Source organism: Ursus maritimus, unplaced genomic scaffold (assembly GCF_017311325.1).
Source record: "Ursus maritimus isolate PB19 unplaced genomic scaffold, ASM1731132v1 scaffold_23, whole genome shotgun sequence".
In the NCBI taxonomy this organism is placed as follows: Eukaryota; Metazoa; Chordata; class Mammalia; order Carnivora; family Ursidae; genus Ursus; species Ursus maritimus.
Window position 1 is genome coordinate 17282623 of NW_024424786.1, and position 23467 is coordinate 17306089.

Sequence of the window (23467 nt, forward strand, 5' to 3'; positions counted from 1 at the left end):
ATAAAATATGCTGTTACTGGCACTGGCCAGAATGTATAGATAAGATAATCGCCAAGCAAAGCAGGGACAAAGCTGGGTCTGGACATTTTGAGCTCTCCTTCCTTCCTGCACGGAGCAGCCTCTCCGACAGAAACCACATGTTCCTTCTTAACGCAACTCTTGCTTCTTCGATTTGAGAATGAAATGAAACAACCTGTCAGCAAATAAGTGCTCAGATTTTCCAAATGATAAATGAGGTGGCATCTCTTAGAATATTCAGATGACATACAACTTGAAGCTGGAACGGGAAGGAAGGCAAAATAAAAGGGGGGGAGCATTCTCTCTATCACACAAGTGTAGAAAATCTGGTAGCTTTGTTTTCCCCCTGCTTCTATGTATCTTTGCTCTGGAGCCAATCTAAAAAACCATATTCTGGTTTCTCATTTTTCTAAGTCTGTATCCAAAGAAATACAATAAAAAAGAATATCTTTAAGAAAACAGAGATCTTGATCTCATCAGCCTAAATTGGTGAAACTGGCCAGGGACATTTATCATTCAATCCCATTGCTTTTTTCTTGTCAGAAGAATCACTATTATCATTACCTCGGAGGATGCAAGGAACGTTTAAGTGATAGCCACTTACTGTGGGGAATGTTCCAGCCACAATTAACTTCCCATTTCGATATCCATCTCCATTTTTGTATGCAATTATTTTCACCGCCTGCTGGTGCGTAGCTGCCGTACCACTACGAGATACGACTTGCGTGCAGGTCTTCATCCGTAAAGATAATAGACGTTCTTCATAATAACTTAGTGTTTTCTCAGCCTCATAAGAAGATAAATCAGCCTGATTAAAAAAAAACAAAAACAAAAAAGCACAGAAGTCTACTCAAGCTTTTTCTTTTAGTTTTTGTTATTTTGGTGTATTTCAGTCTCTTAATTTAATAAATATTCGCATGCACCTGTCTGTGGTATCTGAATTTTGAGATGTTCACTCCACATGCTATAGGTATTGGGTACCACAGTGGGAAGAACATGGGGTCGGAACTCTGTTCTCTTCCCCGCCCTGTCACTGAGTCTCTAGGTGACTGTCGGCCTCTGGCTTGTGTTTCTGGCCTTCTGTTTTCTACTCAGCCTTCTCCTGTGACAGGAGTTGGGGGAGAAGGATGCCAGGGCCAGAGAAAGCCTGGCCTTGAAGTAATGGGATGCTGGCACTACAGATAATCTCTTCATCTTTAACTTGAGGATGTGGTGGCAGATAGTGATGAATGGGGAGGGGAATGCGTGCAGTCCTAATCTCCGTGCTAATGAGGGTGGTGAACACCACGCTTCACCTTTCCCTTTCCATCCCTACTCAGGATGCTGTTTTGAAGGAAAAACTCTGTCTGAGATGCTTTAACACTGGGGAGTCTTTCCAATCAGCGCACCAGCACCTCCTTAACCCCACCATCACTAAAGCAAAGCCAAATGCCTTCAGACTTCCCCGGAGGACTGACTTCTTTTCACCTTCAGAGTTACTATTGCACTTAATGTTTATTACAACTGTTCCTATCCCCTCTAACCCCTCCCACCCTGCACTGTGGATCCAGTTTAGGGGAACGAGGAGAAAGATCTGGAAATGGAGAGACCGAGTCCTGGAGAGCACACCAAATTGGAAGCTTCCCTTAGAAATTGCTCCTTTTTGTATAGGTGTGTAAGATCCCGGTAGCACGTCCTACTCTAAACTTCTTAAATGGTGCCATTTTAAATTAAGATCACAGGAAAGTGGCAGAGATTTTTTTTTTCTCTCCATGAGCTATAAATAGTATTAGACATGGATGCATGAACTCAGGCACCCAACCTGACCAGCCATTAACGAGACGTCAAATTTCCCCTGAAATGTTCCGTACTAGTAAAAAGAAGTTTGTCCTGTGAATGTAGGCAGAAAAGCTGCTAACTAAGTAAAGATTTGCAGTTACTTCCTCATCTAAAAGCAACACAGAGAGCAGTGGAAGGTGTTAGTAGGTGATTAAAGCCGCAGAAGTGCCCAATTAACTTCAGAGAGTGTATCGAACTATTAATAGACAATGTATTTTAAATTACAATGGGGAAGAGGAAATCAATGCAGGTGGAATGGTAAAGGTGCATCAGAGGAAGATGAACTGGATGAGTGGAGATGAACTTGAGTGCAAGGTGGATAATGAATGCATCGAAGTTTCCAAGTGATGCCACACATGTATTAGCAGAGCTCAGGTCATTACACACCTTTGCCACACTGATGACCTTGAAAGGCCCTCGTGAGGATGGCTTCCGGGTCTTGGAGCCTGAGGCACAGAAGAATGGTAGCCCTGGAAGCAATGGCTTCAGCCCCTTCTCTGCTCTCAGGGATCGTCCACATGCTAAGCAGAGTGTTGTTTTGTCCTTTCCAGTGAGTGAGACATAATAGTATCCCTAAAAAAGGGAACAAAGATGGTTTTATGTACGCACATCTAAAGTATGATAGCATTTTTGTAGAATACTTTACAATACAAATAGAGCACTTTTATAATCCCCAAATGCTAAATTTGAAATCTCAACATGAATGCATCGTTTTGCTCCCTAATAATTACATATTTTTAAAAAACACACTTCCAAATTCTGTTGACTGAAAAAGGCTAGAGGCAATGACAATTCAACATCGATGAGTATAACTTATGTCAAGGATCAGGGATTCCTGGAGGAATGGCCAGTTCCAGATTTGGGGCAAGAAATACGTAAGGTGACCAAGTGATGTCTGTTGGTGCCTGGAAAGAAGAGAAACCATCCAAGAGTAAAGAAATCAGTTTAAAAGACACAAGAACAAACAACATGAAGGAGCCTCCACTGGCCCAAGTGGGACAATTTGGGAACAACAAAAAGAACGATAACCAAAACACTTTGGATATGCTTAAAAATATAAAGTCCCATGAGCTCATCATGATGTTAAAAATGCTTATAAGTAAACTGGCACCAATTTATAACTCGGAAGCCTGGCCATTAGAAAGTGTGGCCGATTATTTGCAGAGATGGCCACAAGAAAACCATCCCATCCTGGTTTGCATGTCCTTCTGAAATGTGACTTTGTTGCTCCCCCAAACAAGAAATCTTTCTCTTGTCCTTTCCTTGAATCTGAGCAAGACATTGTGACTTGCTTTGGCCAATGTAGCATTAGGAAACGGGAAGCAAACAGATGTGTAAGACAAGCTTGCACATTGGAGGTTGTTCTTTTGGCTTCAATGGGAACCCTGAGACTACAATGTGAACAAACTTGAGCTAGCCTACGTAAGAAGCCTTGAGGAGAACCAAGGCCCCCAGCTAACAGCCTGCTAATCCCCAGACATGTAAGGGAAACCATCTTTAACCATCCGGTCCCACAGAACCACCAAACTACTGGCATACCACCAGATGACCTCATATTTGGGTCACATTACTAACACTGGGTAAGACCAGCAGAGTGGCCCCACTGAGCCCAGCTCAAATTTTTGGCACACAGAGTTAAAAAAGTGGTTCTTGGTTTAACCGACCGGTTCAGGTGGTTTATTATACCACAATAGATAAGTGAGTGGATAGAAAGAATTAACATTTATCCTACCATCCCTTACAAACCATATTTTTGGGTAGTCAAATACCTAGTTGAAGAGGATGAACCTCGTTGAAGTTCTTCCCTATATTAAAAGTTCAGCTAATAAATGTTGGGGGAAATGATAGATAAAATTGCCACTTTTGAAACTCCTAGTGAAATAATTGATTTAGGCAAAGATCACTGAAGAGTGACACTAGATGAAAAGGTCATTGGGAGATTTGTTAAGTGTGAGTTTAGGTTCTAATCATGCCCACTGATACCCATTATCACTAAAAATGGGAAATCTAGACATTGTATTCCTGCATAAGTGATCAATATGAAATATACCATAAACCCATGATGATTCTTGTCAAAAAATGTTGATCATAAATCTAATCACAACTCTAGTGTTAAATTCCTTTTACAGGAATCATAGGGGCGAGAGTAACAAATTTAAAAATGCCGTAGGAAGTAAACAGACAAATCCAAATAAGGGGCATTCTATAGGACAATTCTAGAGTCTACAACCAAATATCATATAAGGACCTTGCTTGAATCCTGACTCACATCAACTAATCATAAGAAGAACTTTTTAGAAGAACATAGAAAATTTGATTAAGAACAGGGTACTTGATTGATAGCCAAAGGATTATTGTTAATTTTGCTAGATGTCATAATGGTATAATGATCATGTAAGAAAATCGTATCATGTCTGGGGTTTGTAAAGATTGCAAAACCTTGATAATAGTTGAATTTGGATGAAAAGTATATCAGATTCATTATACTATTCTATTTTTTCATTATACTATTTCTATTTTTAGTATAGAATAGTATATACTAAGATATAGTATTTTATACTATACTATTCTATGTATGAAAATTTCCATAATAAAATTTTAAAGTACTTTTATATAGACTCTCTAATTTGCTTTGGTCCTCACAAAGCTAAAAGTTAAGTTCAGCCAGAGTTATTATCATTCTCACTCAATTTACAGATGAGAAAACAAGAGCTCAGAAAGGGAGTTTCCATCTAAGAATACTTGAGTAGAACATGGCAGAATTGAAATATAAAACTGACTTCTGACTCCAAGTTCTTGGTTTTTTTTTTTTTACCTTACTCCTATTGCTTCAACTACTCCCTTCGAGTAGGTAGAGCTACCTTAATTCAAAGCCCACACTTAGATGATGCTTTTGAAGATGTAATTCTTAAATTCCACTACGGATTTCTCTATATGCACATACAGTTTCCATTTTTCTACACATTACTGAAAGGCAGAACATTAAAATATCCCTGCTTAGATGGAATTGAATGAATATTATGGGCAGAATCATTTCTATAGAAAAGCATGTACTTCATGACGAATTGCATGCCAATTATTTTCCTTATTATACTAAAGAAGCCCATTGAAAAGTATCCAGAAAATGTATTTTTTCATTGAAACATCAATCCCCATGACTGTGGTGCTACAGGTTTGATGATCTCTGAATTGTTCTATTTTGGCAATGGTGCGACACAGTGTAAACTAGATCTTTGATTAATTCATTCACATTTAATATTGTTTTGAAACTGCTGATGGAAAGAAAAAGGCAATACATTTGGGGAGTTCCCAGGTTAAGTATGCCTGTAGAATGCAAACAGAGTTTAAAAGTTCAGTAAATCAGCCACTGGTATTCTGTCCAGAATATCAGGCAACTGATTTGACTAATTCTTTTCTCCATAAAATTTTCCTTGATTTATTGAAATGAATAACATGATCTGTTCATTTGGCCTTACAGATATATGGTCTATTACAGCGGGTTAGTCTGATCAATAACGACCATTAACTATTGTATAGTAGCTAATGTGATTGTGAATAAATTATTCAGTGTCTTCATCATATTTATTATTTAAATGAGATAGCATATATGAAAATCACTAAGATTGATCAGTATGTAACATACAGTCGCTATCATAGTTACTTCATATTAGTTTTCTTTTTTAAGCTATCCCTTAGGATGAGGTCTAGGAAAGGAGTTCTTACCCTACATCCAAAATGAATTTCAGGGGGAGTTTATAAACTCCCTAAAACTTACACAAAACGTGTTTGTATACACACATGCATTTTTGGGGAAAAGGATATCCATAATTTTCATGAAACTCTCAAAGAAGTCTGTATCTCCAAAAAGGTTAAGAACTAACCACTGGCCTAGAGCCTTTGTACAATGAGTAATTTCTCCCAGGCCCAGGAGGGGTTCTTAATCTATGAATCTCAGACTTGATATGTTATTGTACTCTTCAGGTTAGTCATATTAACTTCTATCAGATAGGCTACCATTTAACTATTGAGAAAGTAAAATTATAATCTTTTAGGACAAATAATTGTTAGGAACTGGGAAGTTGTATTTTGGTTAACATAAAAAGAACATCTTGATTATATGGTTAAAGAAAGTCACTAATTTTAAAATCATTGAGGCCTAACTATAGGTCTCCTTTCCTTTTTTATTATAAAATATTTCAATCATACAAAAATAGTAGAGTATAGTGATCCCCCATGAACCCATACTCCGCTTCTACAATTACTATCTGGAAGTTAATCAAAGTTAACAAAAATTATCTAAATTTTGTCTAGATTTACTAAAACGCAACAAGTTTTAAAGTCCTGTAGGGAAAATAGCCAAAAAGTCACAAGATGGCTATGAAATAAAATTAACTAATAATAGTAATCAACAAAAGCAAGGCAGTTTGACATACAGACCCACAAATACCTCAGGTATCTGTAAAGTACGCAGAAATTCCTTACTAATAAAAACTACAGGACCACATTTGAAAAATTATTTTCTCTAAAAATCAGAGTATAGGTATTCAGATTTAGACCTATGGTTGGTATAATGTAATATAGTTAAAGTCACTTACAATCACTTGCATCTTAATATGCTTTCTGGAGTCGAGTGACATCTAGTGTGGCAGGCACACCTGTGGGAGTCTAGTATGTGTGATTATCCTCCCCTATGAGAGTGCTGGTGAATTGATGATGGACCAAAGGTAATGCCGATGGTAGGGAGCCATTGAAACAAGATAAGCAGAGGGTAATACCAATATTCCTTCATTGTTTCCTAACCAGAATCACAGAGTCGGTGCTTAATTTGTGTGAACATAAGGTTTTCTAGGGGGAAAAAAAAAGTTCTAGCTATATTAAATTACTCCATTTTCCCCCTATTTTTCTTTTATCCTTAGTTGAAAATAACCACTTACTGGTTGATCAATGTTTTCCCCTTTAATCACAGAGGATGTACAAATACCAGCATAATTTGCTGCTGTGATCTCCTTATCCAGTGCAGTGCTATAAAAGGCCATAAAAGCTTTGATGTTTTCCACAAAATTCCACTTTTGATTGGCCCTTCCATTGTTATATGGTTTATATTTCTGAAAAAAGGAGAAAATATGGAGTCAAACAGAAAAGTTTATGATTTGATTATAGCTGTCACAGTTTTATTGCATAAATTCAGAAAGTATAGGTAATTACTCATAATTCTACTATGCAGTAATAACTATTATTTATATTTGATAATTCTATGTGCAACATTTTTGTATTTATAAATATGCATCCTTTGATTTACAAAAATGAAATCACAAAATGCATAAAATTTGGTAACTGCATTAGTTTTTTTTTAAGAAGAATATTCTATAAACATTTTCCTAACATTTTTAAAGGATACATACTATTTGATCTTAGTGATATTTTATCAATCCCCAATAGGTAAACATGTAGATCGTTTCTCAAATTTTCCTTATTATAATAAAAAAAAGCAATGAATAATCATATAAATAAATTTTTATGTAAATCCATGAAAAATTCCTTAGAACAAACTCCTCAAGTACAATTGCTGATAAAATAACATGATCATTTTTAAATATTACGAGACATCATATTAAACTTTATCATATCAAGACGCTTTCTAGAAAGGTTATTCTAGTTTATACTTACACCAATAGTGTATGATATGGTCTGTTTGCCTCACATTCTTGCCCAAACATCATCAATTTAATAAATGAAAAATGTGTCTTGTTGCTATTTTAATTTATGTTTCCCTGGTTATTGAGAAGGTTTTTTTTTTAAAAAAAAAAATGAGTACAGGCAGTTTTATATGTAACAGAAACAGCACATTTATTCTAATTACAAACTTGGCTCAAGCATAAGTAAAGAAATGAGTAGTTTCAATTTTAGAGAATTTAAACCAGTAGGTTAGTTCCAACTAAACATATCATGACACCTCAAGGAACTTTATAATGAATAGCACTTACTTTACCAAGGAGAGATTGATAGTAAAGAGGAAAATAAATGGGTCTTAAGAATTGATTTAATGGGTCAGACAATAGAGCATCCCTCAGAGGCATGGAAAACAAAAACTATATTTCAAAGAACAGACAGTGGGGGGTCTAGTAACATTAACCTAACATGCCTCATTTTTATTATTTTACATGAACTTTAATATTTTCTCACAAACTGATTGCTTCAAGAAATAAAAATGAAACATCAGCAAAGAAAAAATCTTGAACGGTAATACAAATTACTTTGAGATCATACTTATTTCTTAAAAATGGGAACCTTAGGGGAAAATGTCAATATCTGCAAATTTATGAAACTGATTAAGGTACAAAATTTGCATCTGCATGAGGTTTGAATCTCACTGTGGCCCGTGCCAAAGAGGCACCTGACAGGGAAGAATGTGATGTTATAGATACGATGTCTCCTAGAACGAATTTTTAGTCCATAGTCATCAGCAGGATAGAAGACTTAATTAAGCTTTGATATTTGTCCAGATTGTTATATCCCAATTATGGATTCAGGACCTACAAAACAAGCTGCCTCGTTGCTATTAAAAACATGGAATAAAACAAATTTACTTTGGGGATAATACATTCTGTTCAACAAAAGGATGATAAATACTATGGAGGATATAGAAAAATTCAAAGCAGGGGTGCTCCTAAACTTTCTTCCTTCCTAACAAGGAAAAACACATATCCATTTAGGAGTGTCTTTGGTTACAAGTAAGGATGACAGATAAACATGAAAAAAGAACTCTATAGATCTTTACCCAAAACTCAAACAAACCCAGATTTCTCTGGAGTCTCTAAAAGCTATTTGGCTGCTACAAGCATTTGCTAAAGTATGTTAAGCATATTTCAAATGAGTATCTTAGTAGAATTAGCATTGATGAGTTTACATCCTTCAGGAAGACCACTCTGATCATGCTCTTTCCCTCCAGTCGCCAGGTAGGAGGGGACTTGCATATGTCCCGATCACTGAGCTTAAAACACGTGCCTCTAATAGCTATTCTCTTGACCGTACCCACCACTAAGACTGCATGCATGCTACTGGGATAATTTCTCGTGCTTGCCCTTGGATTTGATTTAAGTAACTAGCATAGTTCCTGACATGCAGCAAGCCCACAATCACCATCTGTTGGATTAAACTAAATTAAGAGTTACATGAACATGTTGAATTTGAAATCTAGGCAGACTATTGTAAATATTTTAACAATGGCATTCAAAATAGGTTTCTATGACAGCCACTATCTTTCTCCACAACAAGGAAGCATAGAGCTTTACTTAACTGGAAATAAAGGGCCATGATTACAACTTAGCCTATATATATATATCTTACCTGAACAACAACTGGATAGCCACAGACTTCATTTCTTGTTTTGGTCATAGACACTGCCAGCACAAGGTCTGGGTTACCCACCAGGTGAAAGGTCCTTTGGGAAAACAGGATTAGGCTTGTTATCAAGTAGCATAACAGATCAGAGCTCCCTCTGTGCCACTTACCAGAGTGCTGCCTCTTAGCCTCGTGCATGCTCTGTGATAATGGACATGAATCCTTTAAGGATTTCTCCCCCACGGAAGCACAATGTTAAGCTTTCTTCATAGAGAGTGATGGAGGAATACTGAAGGAGGAAGGGGCTCTCTTGCTCTTCCTGGCTGTTGCATGGGGTCACCAGTTGGGAGTGAGGATACCCAGTGATGCTCTGCCCTAACCAGGTGCACAGGATGTGTGGCCCCTGGGAAGCCTCACAGCCCCGGCCTGGTAATCATTTGCTCGTGGCCCTCCTGACATGGACATCTAAACCTTCTGCCTCCCACCACTCCCAATCCCTTTTCATACCCGTGTGCCCCCAAACCAGCCGCACCCTTGCATATGTTCCAGAGGGCTACTTCCTGCTTGCAGAGCAACCTCAGACCAGGTCTGGCCAGGTAAAGCAACACATTTTTGCCATCCAGTTAGCTGTATCCATTCCTTTTCTAATGAGTTCTGAACTCCAGCCTTGGGAAAGGGCCCGACTTAAGTTTGTCCTCAACTCCCTCAGCCCCAGAGCACCATATAGAGGATTTTTTTTAAACATCTGATAGTTACTCTTTTAATATTGTTTAATAATTCTTTATGTTACACATCTCCTTTAAACCACTGTGTGGTTTCTGTCTCCAAATTGAACCCAGACTGGTACACTCTCCTCACCTCCCGCTATTTATCATGAGAGGCACTGTGGCAGATGATTACGAACATGGATTCTGGAGCCACAGTGCTCCAATGTGAATCCCGAATCTGCTTTGCAGTAGCTATCTGGCTTTGCTTACCAGCCCCGCACCTCCGCTTCCTCATCTGTAAGATAGGATAATGGTGCCGCAAAGGACTCTTGTGGGAATGAAATGAATTAATGCACAGAAAATGCATAGAATATTGCCTGGCACACATCACTTGGGCTACTATTATTAATAGTTGTGATTTTTTTTTTATAGCTTCTCCCCCAATTCTCTTTTTCTAAAGGAGTATTCCCTAAAAGTCCAAGATACATGTTGAATATTGTTGTCTTATATAGGAGCTCACATAAAGCCTCTTTGATTGAAAGAAGGAAAGAAAATTATTGAGCTAAAACCCTCAAATTCTTTTCCTTGCATCAATTAAAAGCAAAATAAGCCAAATATTCAAGGAACTTGTCTGTATAGAAAAAGCCAATTCTTTATGTCTGTCAACATAGTTACATTACACACCAGCAGTGGCATTCCTGCTGTGGAAAATATAACTCGTCCTATAAAATTTAATGATGTGGGAGTGCAGGGGAGAGGAGAAGGTGAGAGACGGTCTGTTATAAGAGTAATATATTTCTCCTTTCAAGACTTAAAAAAATTCCAGATATCTAATTTAAACTTCTGTACTATAAATAAATATAAAACAATATAACCTCACTGTAGAGAATTAACAAAGTACTGGAAAATAGAGTAAAAATTATAACAGAATTTTAAACAACACTTATATTACTACAAGATAATCACTATTAATCTTGCAATGTATTTCTCCCTTCTATCATTAGTTAATGATGTATCATTTTAAATTAAAAAACAGGTATTGATCTCATCAAATACCTTTTTAGCATTTATCAAAACTGGGCCCTGCACGAGAGGTGTTATTCTCTATTATTCACCTGTGTAACCTCATCATTTGCATAATTTGGGTCTTGCATTTTTATTGATACTCAATATTATTCATATGAATGAATGATCAAACATCTCCTGCAATGATCTACTGAGATGCCAAAACTAGTTGCCTAGCTATCTGTGTTTCTGCTGCTTAGAACAGCCACAGCAACTTCTCCCATGCTTCAGTGCCATGCTCAGCCATGATAGTGTTGGTTTTCCTTTTAGTTTTTGAACAGTACAGTCAAGTGGCAGGAGTGCTTACATTTTGCAGGAACTTGAGTTTATGGACCTGTACATAAAAACCACTATGTGCCAAATGGCAGTGTGAGACTTATTCTGTGTCCCTGGAATACCCAGCACAATACCCAGCACAATCCCCTTCCACAAACCCAGGGAATGAATGCTTGCAAGGCAATCTCCCACGCCTCACTGTGCCTAGTTTTCAAATCAAGTGATTAAGACAAGGAAATTTTCAAGATCTCTTGTAGCTCCAAATTCCATGACACTGTATTTTCCCCTGTATAATTCTGGGTCCCACTGAGGGATTTTCATCTCTAAGCATTGTTTTAATATTTCCCTTTAGAAGCCAAATGATTAATTCAGATTGATCAGTTGAAAATGGGAGAATGATGTCAGGTTAACTCAAAAGTTGACCTGGACGTTTCTTCTGTGTGTCTAGAAACCAAGTGAGTGTATCTTGGGCAATTTCCAACTTGGGTTCAAGGAGGACCTCCACTCTAATACAGTAAGCTAAAGCAGTAAGATGTATTGCTAAATTCCAGAAATGTAGACCGGGTAGCACTAGCTCTGCAGGGGCAGGGATTTTCATCTGTTTTGTTCTTAGCGAAAGCAGCAGCACCTAAAACACGGCCCTTAATTACCTTTGCAGCAGAATGAATGAATTATGGTTCCAAATAGCAAATCATTCACAGGGACAAAAATCTGCTTCTTAGATCCCTGTCATAAAATTAGCTTAGATAGGATGAATGGGGCAAAGGAACACACTCACAGGTCTATCTACAGGTTGGCTTTTTAGTTTTCTCGAAAACTAGCCCAGTAAGTGTTCCTTGCTGGCACTTGGCTCATCTCAGACAGTGAACGGTAAGACTAGCTCTCTTCCTGTCCCTGCTGGGCCGCTGGGGCTGCCCGCTAAAGCTTACACAATCTCTGTCAAAGCAGCAATTCCTAAACCTTTCACATCATACACCTTTTGAGAATCCAGTGCAAATCATAGCTCTTTCCCAGAAAAAAAAAAAAAAAAGTATCACACAGATGTCAAAAGATTGAAGAGGCCCCTAGAACCCCACCATACAAGACTAATGGCAGAATTTGAAGCAACCCAATCTAAAAATCAAGGAGTTGTTTTCTTTCTGGTTAGATACATGTTCATATATGAACAAAAACAGACAGAAACCTCTAAGAAGCCATAACTACTCAACAGCTGTCATATCAACATTTTGCCATTCTCATTTCATCCATTTCCAACTTTTTACATTTTTGCTTTTTGCTGGAATATTTTAATGCAAATCTGACCTACCTCTTAATTTTATCTGTAAATACTACAATATATATCTTAGTGGTCAGAACTTCTCTTTTTTTTTTAACATAGCCATTAAACTATTAGGACACCAAACAAAATTAATAAGACTTCTTTTGTATCATCTGGTACCCAGACATTTAAATTTCCTCTAATTGTCTTAGAAATAACCTTTGATAGTGGTTGTTTGAATCTGGATCCAGATGAGGACCAGCCATTGGGTTAGATTGGATTGATATATTTGTTAAGGTAAGAATTCATTTTCACTGTGTAAGCAGAAGCCATATCAGTTGGTTATCTGATGGAAATAGGGAACGGAGGAAAGTCATGCATGATGCATGTGGGGAGGGGCAGGAGATTGAGTTAATGAAAAGTACTGCAAACTTTTTAAATGGGGACTCTTTAAGTTCTTACTTGATCCTTTCAAATCATAAAAATAGAATTAGATGGCAGCCCAGTTTTCTCTTAACTTCCATAGCCAGTTAAAACTATGAACCCACTAGGTCAGATTTCATATTTCTTATCTGAATTGACCGTGAATAAGTTGTGGACAGACTACTGAGCATTTACATTTGATTTCACTCTCTTTTCTTTGAGTAAGATAAAAAAATTATTGGCTACCTTACATAGAAAACCCAAAGTCCTCACATATACCCCTACCTGCTCTGTGGGGACCAAACCAAATCTCTCAGGCTGCCATTGATACATGTTGCCATATTCACACCCAATGTAATGGGTTTACCTGCTGCCTTCCTTGTGCATCCATCGTTGATGACAATCATCCACTTTTTTGTCCACCAAAACTACCTCCACGCCTGAGCGCACATCAGGACCTCGAACTCCCAAAACTAACTGAGGAGCGGCACAGCTTATAATTTGCCCATTTCTGTATTCAAACTGCTGGTGGCAAAGCTTCTGCAATTTATTCTGCTTTGGAGAATGGCTGAGATAAAGAAAATCCCATTAGAGGCGGAAGAATGTCCTGTGCACTCGATGTGCTGGAGACTGCAAGTTCTGTTGGCGAGAGACCCGCTGTGAACCGAATTCACTGATAATGGCGAGGCATTATCATCGGGACAGCAGCACTGCTGTTTGCCTTGCACTGCCAGGCAGATGTGAAGAGTAGAATTCTGAGTTTATTCTGTAACAGGAATAAATGTCCATCCAAGAGAATATGAGAAACTCATCAGCTTAGCAAAAAGAAATTGAGTTGAAGAGAAAATTTGGTTAAAGAGGAAAAGGAGTAGGAGAAGGAGAGGGCCCTATAGAAATGGAAGAGGGAGAAACAAAGGTGTCCAAATCATGGCTGTTTCTAGCTTCTATCTTCTGTCTCCCTGGCAAATAGAAGGCCATTCTCCAAGTTTTTCAATCTTCCCTAACAACTCATAGAATATCATAAAGAAAATAATATGCTAATAAGTTAATTCAAAGGAATCTCTTGCTTAAGGAGCTCAAGGCAATAAGCAGACTTATGAAATATATTAAACATCACAATGCATTGTCAGTTAAATTAATTTATAAACATCTACGAAGCCCCTAGTATGTGCACGTGGCAATGCTAACTGTTGAAATGCCAAAGCCGTTTGATTTACACAAAATGCTAAAATGTTAAGCAAATGTCTAAAGGTTATGGAATAATACAAAGTACTATAAATTCCTGTTGTTTCATTGGACATAGACCAGAAAAAAATAAAATTAAAAAGGAAGAAACTACATTTCACTAATTTCTTAAAGACATCAGGGCATCTTACATGCTTATTCTTAAGTTCATTCACACACTCATTCAACAAATACATAGGCTTTGTGTTACGTCATCAGGAAGCAAAGGTGGATGAGCTTACTGCTTACTAGAAAAGACACGCCAGTGAACAAGAAATTACATTACATGGCACAAAATAAGCTAAAGGGAGAAGGGCCTTCCCACAAATACTTGTAAATACTTAGTCAAAAACACAGGAAAGACACAAATGTATGTTAATATAATTGGCAGCTCACAGTAATGCGAACTCTCAGGAATCATTTTGCCCCGAAGTGAGGAAATCTAAGACCATGCAGAAATCTCTAACAAGAATTCCTTGCAACTTTTTACCTGTAGTTCTTCAGTGATTCCTCATTTTCAAAGAGTTCTTCTTCCATTTTCTTTGGAAGACCGTCATCTTCATCAAAGTCATGAGGAGTTTCCTGCCAGGCGTACCTGAGAAGTGTGTGACAGGCTTTCATTCGGAGATGGGCTCTTGCATGTGAATCTCTATCAAGGTTCAGAAGCAAACACAAGTCTAAGAATTCTGATTTCTACTCACAGAATTTTCTCTGAGGTATAGTCTGATCATATCCTGAAGAGTATTGATGCATCTGTAAATCGCATTCCCATGGTGGTACCTAACCTTGCAAATCCATCACCTACTAATCCATAATTTAGATCTTTTAATATAGGGCTAGAGGTAAAGTTCCCTAATTACATAATAAGCAGCATTCATCTTTACTAGTATTTATTCAGGAAAAATGGGGCCATGTATTACATTTCAAAAACTGCAAGACTGGGGTGCCTGGGTGGCTCAATCAGGTAAGCATCGGACTCTTGATTTCAGGTCAGGTCATGATCTCAGGGTTATGAGATCGAGCCCTGCATCGTGGTCTGCCCACGCCTGGCATTGAGCCTGCTTAAGATTCTCTTTCTCTCTCTCCCTCTGACCCTCCCTCCCTCTAAAAAAAACCTGCAAGATTAAGACTACTTAGTAGTTTAAGAAATTCATAATGAATGTGTAATGAGATTCCTTCTGCCTACTCCATAAGTGGGTCATAATTCTGTCTGGAACAGGACAGCCTAGATGACTGCATTTCATAAAGTTTACTCATGTTAAGAAATCTTAATTAACTTAACTTTTCCTCTCAAATCTAGAGAGGCTCAGATAGCATCGGCACAGACGTGCCAGCTTTTGATATAGAATAATGTACTAAAACACTTAAATAGTCTTAGCTTGAATAACTGAGTCAGTCAGCCTTCTGGCTTCTCATTAAGATGAAGATGTGAACAGGAGCATACCACCGCACAGATCTATACATATCATGTTCTGGAGCACTGTTGAGGGTACATTTGCTTCCATGGGATCACAACACAATATGAAGCCTGCTCCGCGCAAGGCAGGATAAATATACAGGCAAAGCAGTGAGCATATTCTAGAACTCTAAGTATGCATATGTGTAAATAAAGCTGGTGGGGAGTGGGTAGGCTGTGATCGCCAAGGTGCTCGTGGTATTTGATATAACTGGAAGCAATATCAAATTACCAAAATCTTCGGGGTCAATTCCTGTGTTGGCACAGCAGACCATACACTTCTCAAATGTAACACAAGTATGATATGTGGATATGAAATTGGAGGGTAACAGCTGCCTCATTCAAAATCGTGCACCAGCGACTTCTCAAGTCAACTATCTTCCCAGCAGTTAAAAAACAACAGTGCCATCTAGTGTTAAAAATAAAAAACACAGCTTTCCCACCAACTCTATTTCTTTGAGGAAAACAGAAAACAAAAATGTCATTCTTAGTTATAACATATTCAGCAAGGTGTAAACAAGATTCTTCCCCCAAGTCCAGATTTTTAATTTTCTAACTTGGAATTCATCTGTATTCTCTTCAGCTTCCAGGCAAATGAAGTACAGTCTAGACATTTTAGAACAGCCCTTTTTAAATATACCTTGCTTTATTAATTCATTCATTTGTCCGTTCACTCATACAACTAATCATTCCATAGTTAGTTACTCATTCCTTTAACTGATATTTCTTGAACATCTGCTACATGATAGGCACAGAGTTCTAAGTGTTGGGGATACAGTGATGAACAAAACAGGTAAGTTCTCAGGGTTCATGTAGCTGTAGATTACATTCTAGTGGGGGGAAGAGAGATAACAGACAAGTCAATGAATAAATAATAATTTAAGTGCCATAAGTGGAATAAAACAAGATATTGTGATAGAAACTAGCCAGGGTGGGGTGGGGTCTACTTAAGCAATGGAGTCAGAGAAGGCTCTCTGAGAGACAATGTTTGAGTTGAGACCTGGAGAATGGGAAGGAGCCAGCCATGTGAGGTTCTAGACAGAGAGCATTCTGGGCAAAGAGAATAAATGGAAAGGTTCTGAAGCAAGAATATGCTTGGTTCATTTGAGGAACAGAAAGACACTGATGTAACAGGTGTGCAGTGAGTGAAAAAGGTAGTACGTGAAGAGGCTTGAGAAGTGGGCAGGGGCCACCTGTAATTCAGTAGGGAAACAGGAAAGCTTTCCCCGAGCTCCACGCTAAAAAAGCCTTTCTTTCACAAAGCAGCAAAGCTGAGGTGAGTGTTCCCAGAGTTTCTTTTTCATTTTGCTTATTTTTATTACCAGAAATCTTTACACAAACCCCAACTATCAAAAGGGTTCCTTCTAGATCTAGATGTTTTCTAGATCTTTACTCTCTTGCTTTATGGATTTCCCTCCTTAAATCATCCCACTTGTCAAGTCTGTAAAACTTCCAAACAAACGTATCTGAGAAATTCTGGGGAAATCTGAAAGTGACTCTCTAATATAAGATGATTTAGGATTGAGTCATCAGAAGTGGTTCAAAGAACTAGTGAAAGTTAGCCTGATGATGATGAACTTTGCATATTGTAAGGACTTTTAAGTAGAAGAGTAATGGATGTAAACAGAAACAAATGAAATCGTAGGATGGAGATGTTCTAAGTAATTTCAACATTAGAATGGGCTGCCTTGCGAAATAGTGATCTGCCTGTTATTACGAGTGTTCAACAAGAGATGAGTCTGCCTGGAGTGTGTTTGAGTGGACTCAAGAACTCCAGGCCTTGATGAAATCTATAAATTAGAACAATGTGGATCTTTGCTCTCAAAGATGTTCTTTTTTTTTCTTACTTTCTGTTTACTTTTTTCCGATGTGCAGTCTAATAACTCAGAGACCAGATGATACATTCCTCAGAAATTCTCTAGCCTTTGAGGAATATACCATGTAGGCCAAATCAGTTCTCTCTCAAAAAGGCCTTCTGGTGCCTTTGTGGGTATCAGGATATGAGACCAGAAGAATCACTCATCAAAATGAGGGGGTTTGTTTCCTAAAATAAGACTTGATATTCTTATAATAGAGGATAGAAGCAGTCTTTTAATATGGCTTGTAAAATAGTTTCAAATGATATGTAAATTAGTTTTCACCGTTTTCACAATGGTAGTCTATTAGCTATATATGGTTTTAGAATTTGGAAACTCATTCAATCATTCCTTCATGTATTCAGTATAGGATGATTAAAGTCAGCTACCCTGGCCTTCACAGAACATGCGTGACAAGGGTTTTTGCCCTCAAGGAATTCCCAGGCTGGGGGTGGGTGCCGGGAGCGGGGGAGGGAGCTGATAAGCACAGCGCTGTGTACAGTCATTACCATGACTGATTTCAATGACGAAGAATCATTCCACATGTGAGTCCTGGGCAGGTCAAGGCACTTCAGGCGGAGAGAAACAAGTAAGTGGCTCAGAGGCCTGCAATGGTGCATAAACGGAATATGACACATTCAGCAGCAGCCTGTCACTGCTGCCCAGCTAGAGCTTAGTTCGTGTGTCAGGAAGTAAAAGTGTGCGGTGGAGGTGGGCGTGGGGGTGCAAATGAGGGTCAGTGACAGGCCTGGACTCGGGTCAGAAGGGCTTCAGATTAGACTAAATGTTTTTTCTATCTGCAGTAGGTAGCTACTGAAGAACTGTGTAAAAAGAATTATGTTTTAGAAAGACAATTGTCTACGGATGGAACTTCGAGGTGAATTGGAAGGAGGAGAAAAGAGAGAGAGAGAGACCAATCCGGAAAGCACTTCAGTGACCCAGGATGATGACTGTATGTTAACATGCATCCAGCTTGAACCTACATCAATTAAATTGTTCCTGGCATCGACTTTAATGAAAACAAAACATGATGGATTCCTCAAATAATTTGCAATTCCAAAATTCTGGTGTTTTAAAAATAGTAGTATAATAATAAAATTACTGAAAGTAGATCATTGTGATGGCTGAACAATGAAGCTCCAACTTGATCTTTTTGCCAGAAAACTAATTAAATACTAGCGCTTCACCTGACATCCACATCACAAATGTTGTAAGGGTTCCCCGCATGGGCTCTGTGCTGTTATTGAGCTAATGAGCTGAGTTCAAATAGGAACCAGGTAGTTTTTCTGGCCATGCTGATTACTTACAGAACTTCACTGGAAGCCTTTTCCGTGGTTAAAGCATTTTTTTGCATTTGCTTTTCCTTTGGTCCTATCATTTGCTTCTCTTCTCCAAAAATTGCTACAGGTTTATGCACAGCAAGCTTGGCTCCAGATACAATGTCACTTTGGACTTCTAAAACAAGAGCTGAGCAGAAATGCGCAAATTGCAAGGACATATTAGTTATGATCGCAGAACACCAGGAATTTGAAAACACATGTTAAAATAAGAATGCCGACAATTTTCAGCTATTTGGTCTAAGAGAACACATTCTAAGTATTGATAGTTTTCTTTAATAAACTGGAGTTCACTTAATTTTTATAGATTCTTCCCCCCAACATATTTGTAGTCAAAAGTACTAAAAATAGGGGTGAGCATCTAAAATATACAAAGAACTCATAAAATTCAGTACCTAAAACAATCTGATTAAAAAACGGGCAGAGAACCTGCATAGACATTCTTCCAGAGACAACATACAGATGGCCAACCTACACATGGAAAGATGCTGAGCATCACTAAGCATCAGGGAAACGCAAATCCAATCCAATCAAAATCACAGTGAGATATCCCCTCACACCTGTCAGAACGGCTATTAACAACAACAAAAAAAAAGCAAAAAAAGATGTTGAGAAAAGGGAGCTCTCGTGCACACTGGTGTTGTACAATTGGTGTGCCCACTATAGAAAACAGTATGGAGGCTCCTCAAAAAATTAAAAATAGAACTACCGTATGATCCAGCAATTCCACTTCTAGGTATTCATCCAAAGAAAATGGAAACACTAATTGGAAAAGACATAGGCACCCCTATGTCCATCACAGCATTATTTACCGTAGACAAGATATGGAAACAATCGAAGTGTTCATCAACAGAAAAATGCATAAAGAAGTGCTGATAACAGAATATTATTCGGTCATAAAAAATGAAATCTTGCCATTTGTGTCAACATGGGGTAACTTGAGGATATTTTGCAAAGTAAAATAAGTCAGACAGAGAGACATACTGTATTATTTCACTTACATTTCACTTATATCTAAAAAGCAAAACAAATAAAACAAAACTGAAACAGACTTACAGATACAGAGCACAAACTGATAATTGTCAGAAGCGTAGAGGGATGGATCAAATAGATGAAGGGGATTAAGGGGTATAATCTTCCATTTATAAGAAAAATCAGACATTGGGATGTAACGTACGGCATAGGGAGTATAGTCAATAATGTTGCAACAACTTTGTATGGTGACAAATGGTAACTAGATCTATTGCAATGACCGTTTCATAAAGTACATAAATATCAAATCACTGTTATATACCTGAAACAAATATGGCATCATACGTCAATTACCCTTCAATTTTAAAAATGCCTAAGAGAAAAAAAAAAGTACTAAAGGATAAGTCTTTCTAAAAAATGTTAATTATTATAAATTCTAACCATTCAAATGAGCATATTATTTAGATATATGTCTCTAGATCATTCTCAAGGATAGCAAATTCCTCTAATGCCTTGAAAGATACACGCAAAACTTACTGCACGGCATTCAATATATGTAATAGGGAAATGTTTTAAATCATATTAATGGTTTTTCTCTTTTGACTTTCTATGGTCTATGTATAGGACCTTTGTCCTTTCCTGGGGCAGACTTAAGGGAAGGAGGAAGACCTTGAGTTGATGAGAAACGTTACAAAGGAAAGCGAAAGTACAAAGATAGTTTTGACACTCAAGCACACCATATGCCACTGGGGTCATGTAAATCAGGATGACACTATCATGATTTAGGATTTTTCTAAATGCTGTTAGCTCCAATTTAGCATATCAAAGCTTTAACCCAAGGTTGACTTGGAGAAAACCCACCGTTTCTGGGCCTGAAGGAATTTGAAACAGAAGACAGAGGAAGGCAGAAAACCAGCACTGGATGTCACGATTCCACTTACAGGCTTCACTTACAGTATCTCTGCCACACCAAGGAAACACTGAGGACACTGTTCATTATTCAGAACACCGTGACAAGTCACCTCTCAAGTTGCCCTCATCACTCCAATCTGAGGCACAGCCATGTCAACCTGGATCTGGTTTCTGAGAGGTGCAGCCATGACCCAGGATTTGCTGAGAGTCATGCTGGAGAGCTTTCCAGAAGTGGTTGCCAAGGAGGGGTGAAGGGGTCCTATAATAAGGACTTCAGAGATGACCACTCAGCCACAGCCAGGCTCAGGGTGGCCAAAGGGAGCAGAGAAGAGTCTGAGTCAGGCAGGAAGCATCACCTGCCCAAAGCACTGTCTGGGCCAAAAGAATGGAACACAGTCACCCAGCCATGGACAGCACCCACCAAGACCCAGAAAGCAAGAGATTCTGTACCCCAAGTTCTTCCCTTCCAACTGAGGGAGGAACTAAAGAGAGAATCTGGGGACTGGGAAACCTGAAAGATTTCCCTAAAGGGACTATATAAATTAATGGATGAGGTAAAATTTAAACCTGACTGGACATTTTATGCTTTCCTTAATAGAAAACAAAGAAGACCCGATTTGTTAAAGACAAAATAAACTACGTTTTCTTTACACACCCAAAGTGTAGCGTGAATTAAAATATGCATGCAATCCTGTTAAATATATAATTTTGTCTAAAGAGCTAAACAGCAGGATATAGGGGTGATATATAACCTATTTAAACAAACTTAATTTTTAAAAAAAAGCAATATTAGGCATTTCATTTTGGCCATATATATTATGGTAAATAATTCCAATGCTTACCCTCTATCTTACGTATACTGCAGAAAGTTTGAATTTTAGAAATATCTGATGCTAAGTTCCTCAGGAAGATTTGCTTCTTTTGCTGAGCAATGGACACATCAGGATTGATCCAATGTTCTCCACATGAAACATATACCTAGCAAAGAAGTGAATCTCTGATCCCATGTACAACTGTTCACAGCAGCGTTATTAGTAATAGCCCAAACCAGCCAGAAGTGCAAAGAAAATGTCCAATAATAGGCAAATGGTTAAACAAACTGTGACACCATGCTAACACTCGACTAATATCAAGACTAATAGTGATAAAAAAAAAAAACTGTTGATAAACGTAACAACTTTGAAGGATCACAAGGGTTTTATACAAAAAAAAAAAAAAAAAGCACTTCTTCATACTACCTTTGCACCTTCCTGTGAATCTATAATTTTTTTCAAAATAAAGTTTTATAAAACAATTTTTTAAAGGAAGGAAAGAAAGAAGAAAATAAGGAAAGGAGGGAGGGAGAAGAGGAGGGAGGAAGGAAGGGGAGGTAGGTATAAATTAGGGCTTTGTAAACTATGGCTGAGGCCCAAATCTGGGCTGCTGCCTGTTTGTGTAAATAGAGTTTTATTAGAACCCAGTTATGCCCATTCATTTACATGCTGTCTGTGACTGCTTTTGTGCTTACAATGGCAAGAGCTGATGTTTCATTAGAGATCATATGGTCTGTAAATATTTACTAACTGACCTTTTACAGAAGTTTGACAAACCCACTGGTATAAATGAACTTGTAATATGTTAATGTGGCTATTTCTAGATGCTGAGATTATGGATGATACCTGTTCTTCACGCTGCTTATATTTATTTCTTAAATGAATTCGTATTTCTCTGAAGTAAGAAAAAATAGAGTGATATATATTGAGACCACTCAGTAGAAAGAAAAATGTCACTCGGTGCTTTTCCGTGGCCCCACGCTGGTGATTATACACACCCCCTGTATGACGACTTGGGGAAAACTTTCTCAAAAATTTCTTCTGTTTGAACAACAGGCTTACTTTTTTCCTCTGGACACACTTGACCATGTAACTGTTGATGTTCCGGTCTCTGGGGTGGCTGCTCAGAACAGTGGTAAGTTTGTTTCTAGCAAATACGCAGGATCTTGTAACACTCACTCCCAGCTCCATCTTATCTTCCTTTCTCTCACACTCCCTTCACTTTGGCGGCCTCATCTACTTATCTTTACATTAGATTTCTCCTTTTGTATCCTATGTTTTAATGCAATCTACCTTGAATTCTTTCTAAAATAACAGTGAATTAACACAGCAGCAAAAGCAGAGAAAAAAAAGCCTAAAAACCAACAAACTAAAACCTGGGAAGTGATAGTGTTAGAACTCAAAAGAGATCTCCCCAATTCCAAGAGCACAGACTTTCCCCTCTGCCATGCTGCTTCCGATACTGATCATTGGTACTATGGTTTAAGACTCGCTCAAGGGGTCTTTACATTCAGAACCTGGGATGAGTTCTGATAATACAGTGCAAGCTCGGTTCTCTGTTCAAAGAATTTCAGGCATGGGTCAGGCAAGTTTTCTTTTTGAGCTGACACCTCAAATTCCATAAATGGGAGAAAGGGTTGGCTGCTCAAGTCCTTCTCAGTTATCTCTAGCCACCCAAATAGGCTCTGTAAAACAATAGATATATTTTTTTTTTCTGAAAGAGTGAAATTATCACTTAGTAAGAAATCACTAATGATATTTTGAAGGCCTCAAAAAGAGGAGATGATCTACTTCTTTCAGAGTAGGAGACAGAAATCACAAGTGGTTAATGATCTGGTCTTATCTAGTTTCCACCCTCATTTCTAAAGCGAGGATCATAAGAGCATCCATCTCATGGGGTGGTGCTGAGCCTTAAATGAGCTCATTCTTAGAAAGCCCTGAAAATCATGCCTGACAGTAGCTCTCAACAGCCAGCTATTAGTATGACTTTCT

At 38.1% G+C, this 23467-nt stretch overlaps 1 protein-coding gene across 1 annotated transcript in view; it reads right to left on the reverse strand.

Moving 5' to 3' along the window:
• Positions 1-23467, reverse strand: part of DCDC1 (doublecortin domain containing 1) — a 414959-nt gene that overhangs the window by 23565 nt on the left and 367927 nt on the right. Inside the window, exons 22-29 of the mRNA XM_040638911.1 lie at positions 21506-21641; positions 18750-18909; positions 14621-14779; positions 13274-13474; positions 9184-9277; positions 6771-6941; positions 2224-2409; positions 623-826 (exon numbers count right to left, since the gene is read on the reverse strand). Coding sequence (XP_040494845.1) covers positions 623-826; positions 2224-2409; positions 6771-6941; positions 9184-9277; positions 13274-13474; positions 14621-14779; positions 18750-18909; positions 21506-21641 — 1311 coding nt within the window. The remainder of the gene's footprint in view (positions 1-622; positions 827-2223; positions 2410-6770; positions 6942-9183; positions 9278-13273; positions 13475-14620; positions 14780-18749; positions 18910-21505; positions 21642-23467) is intronic.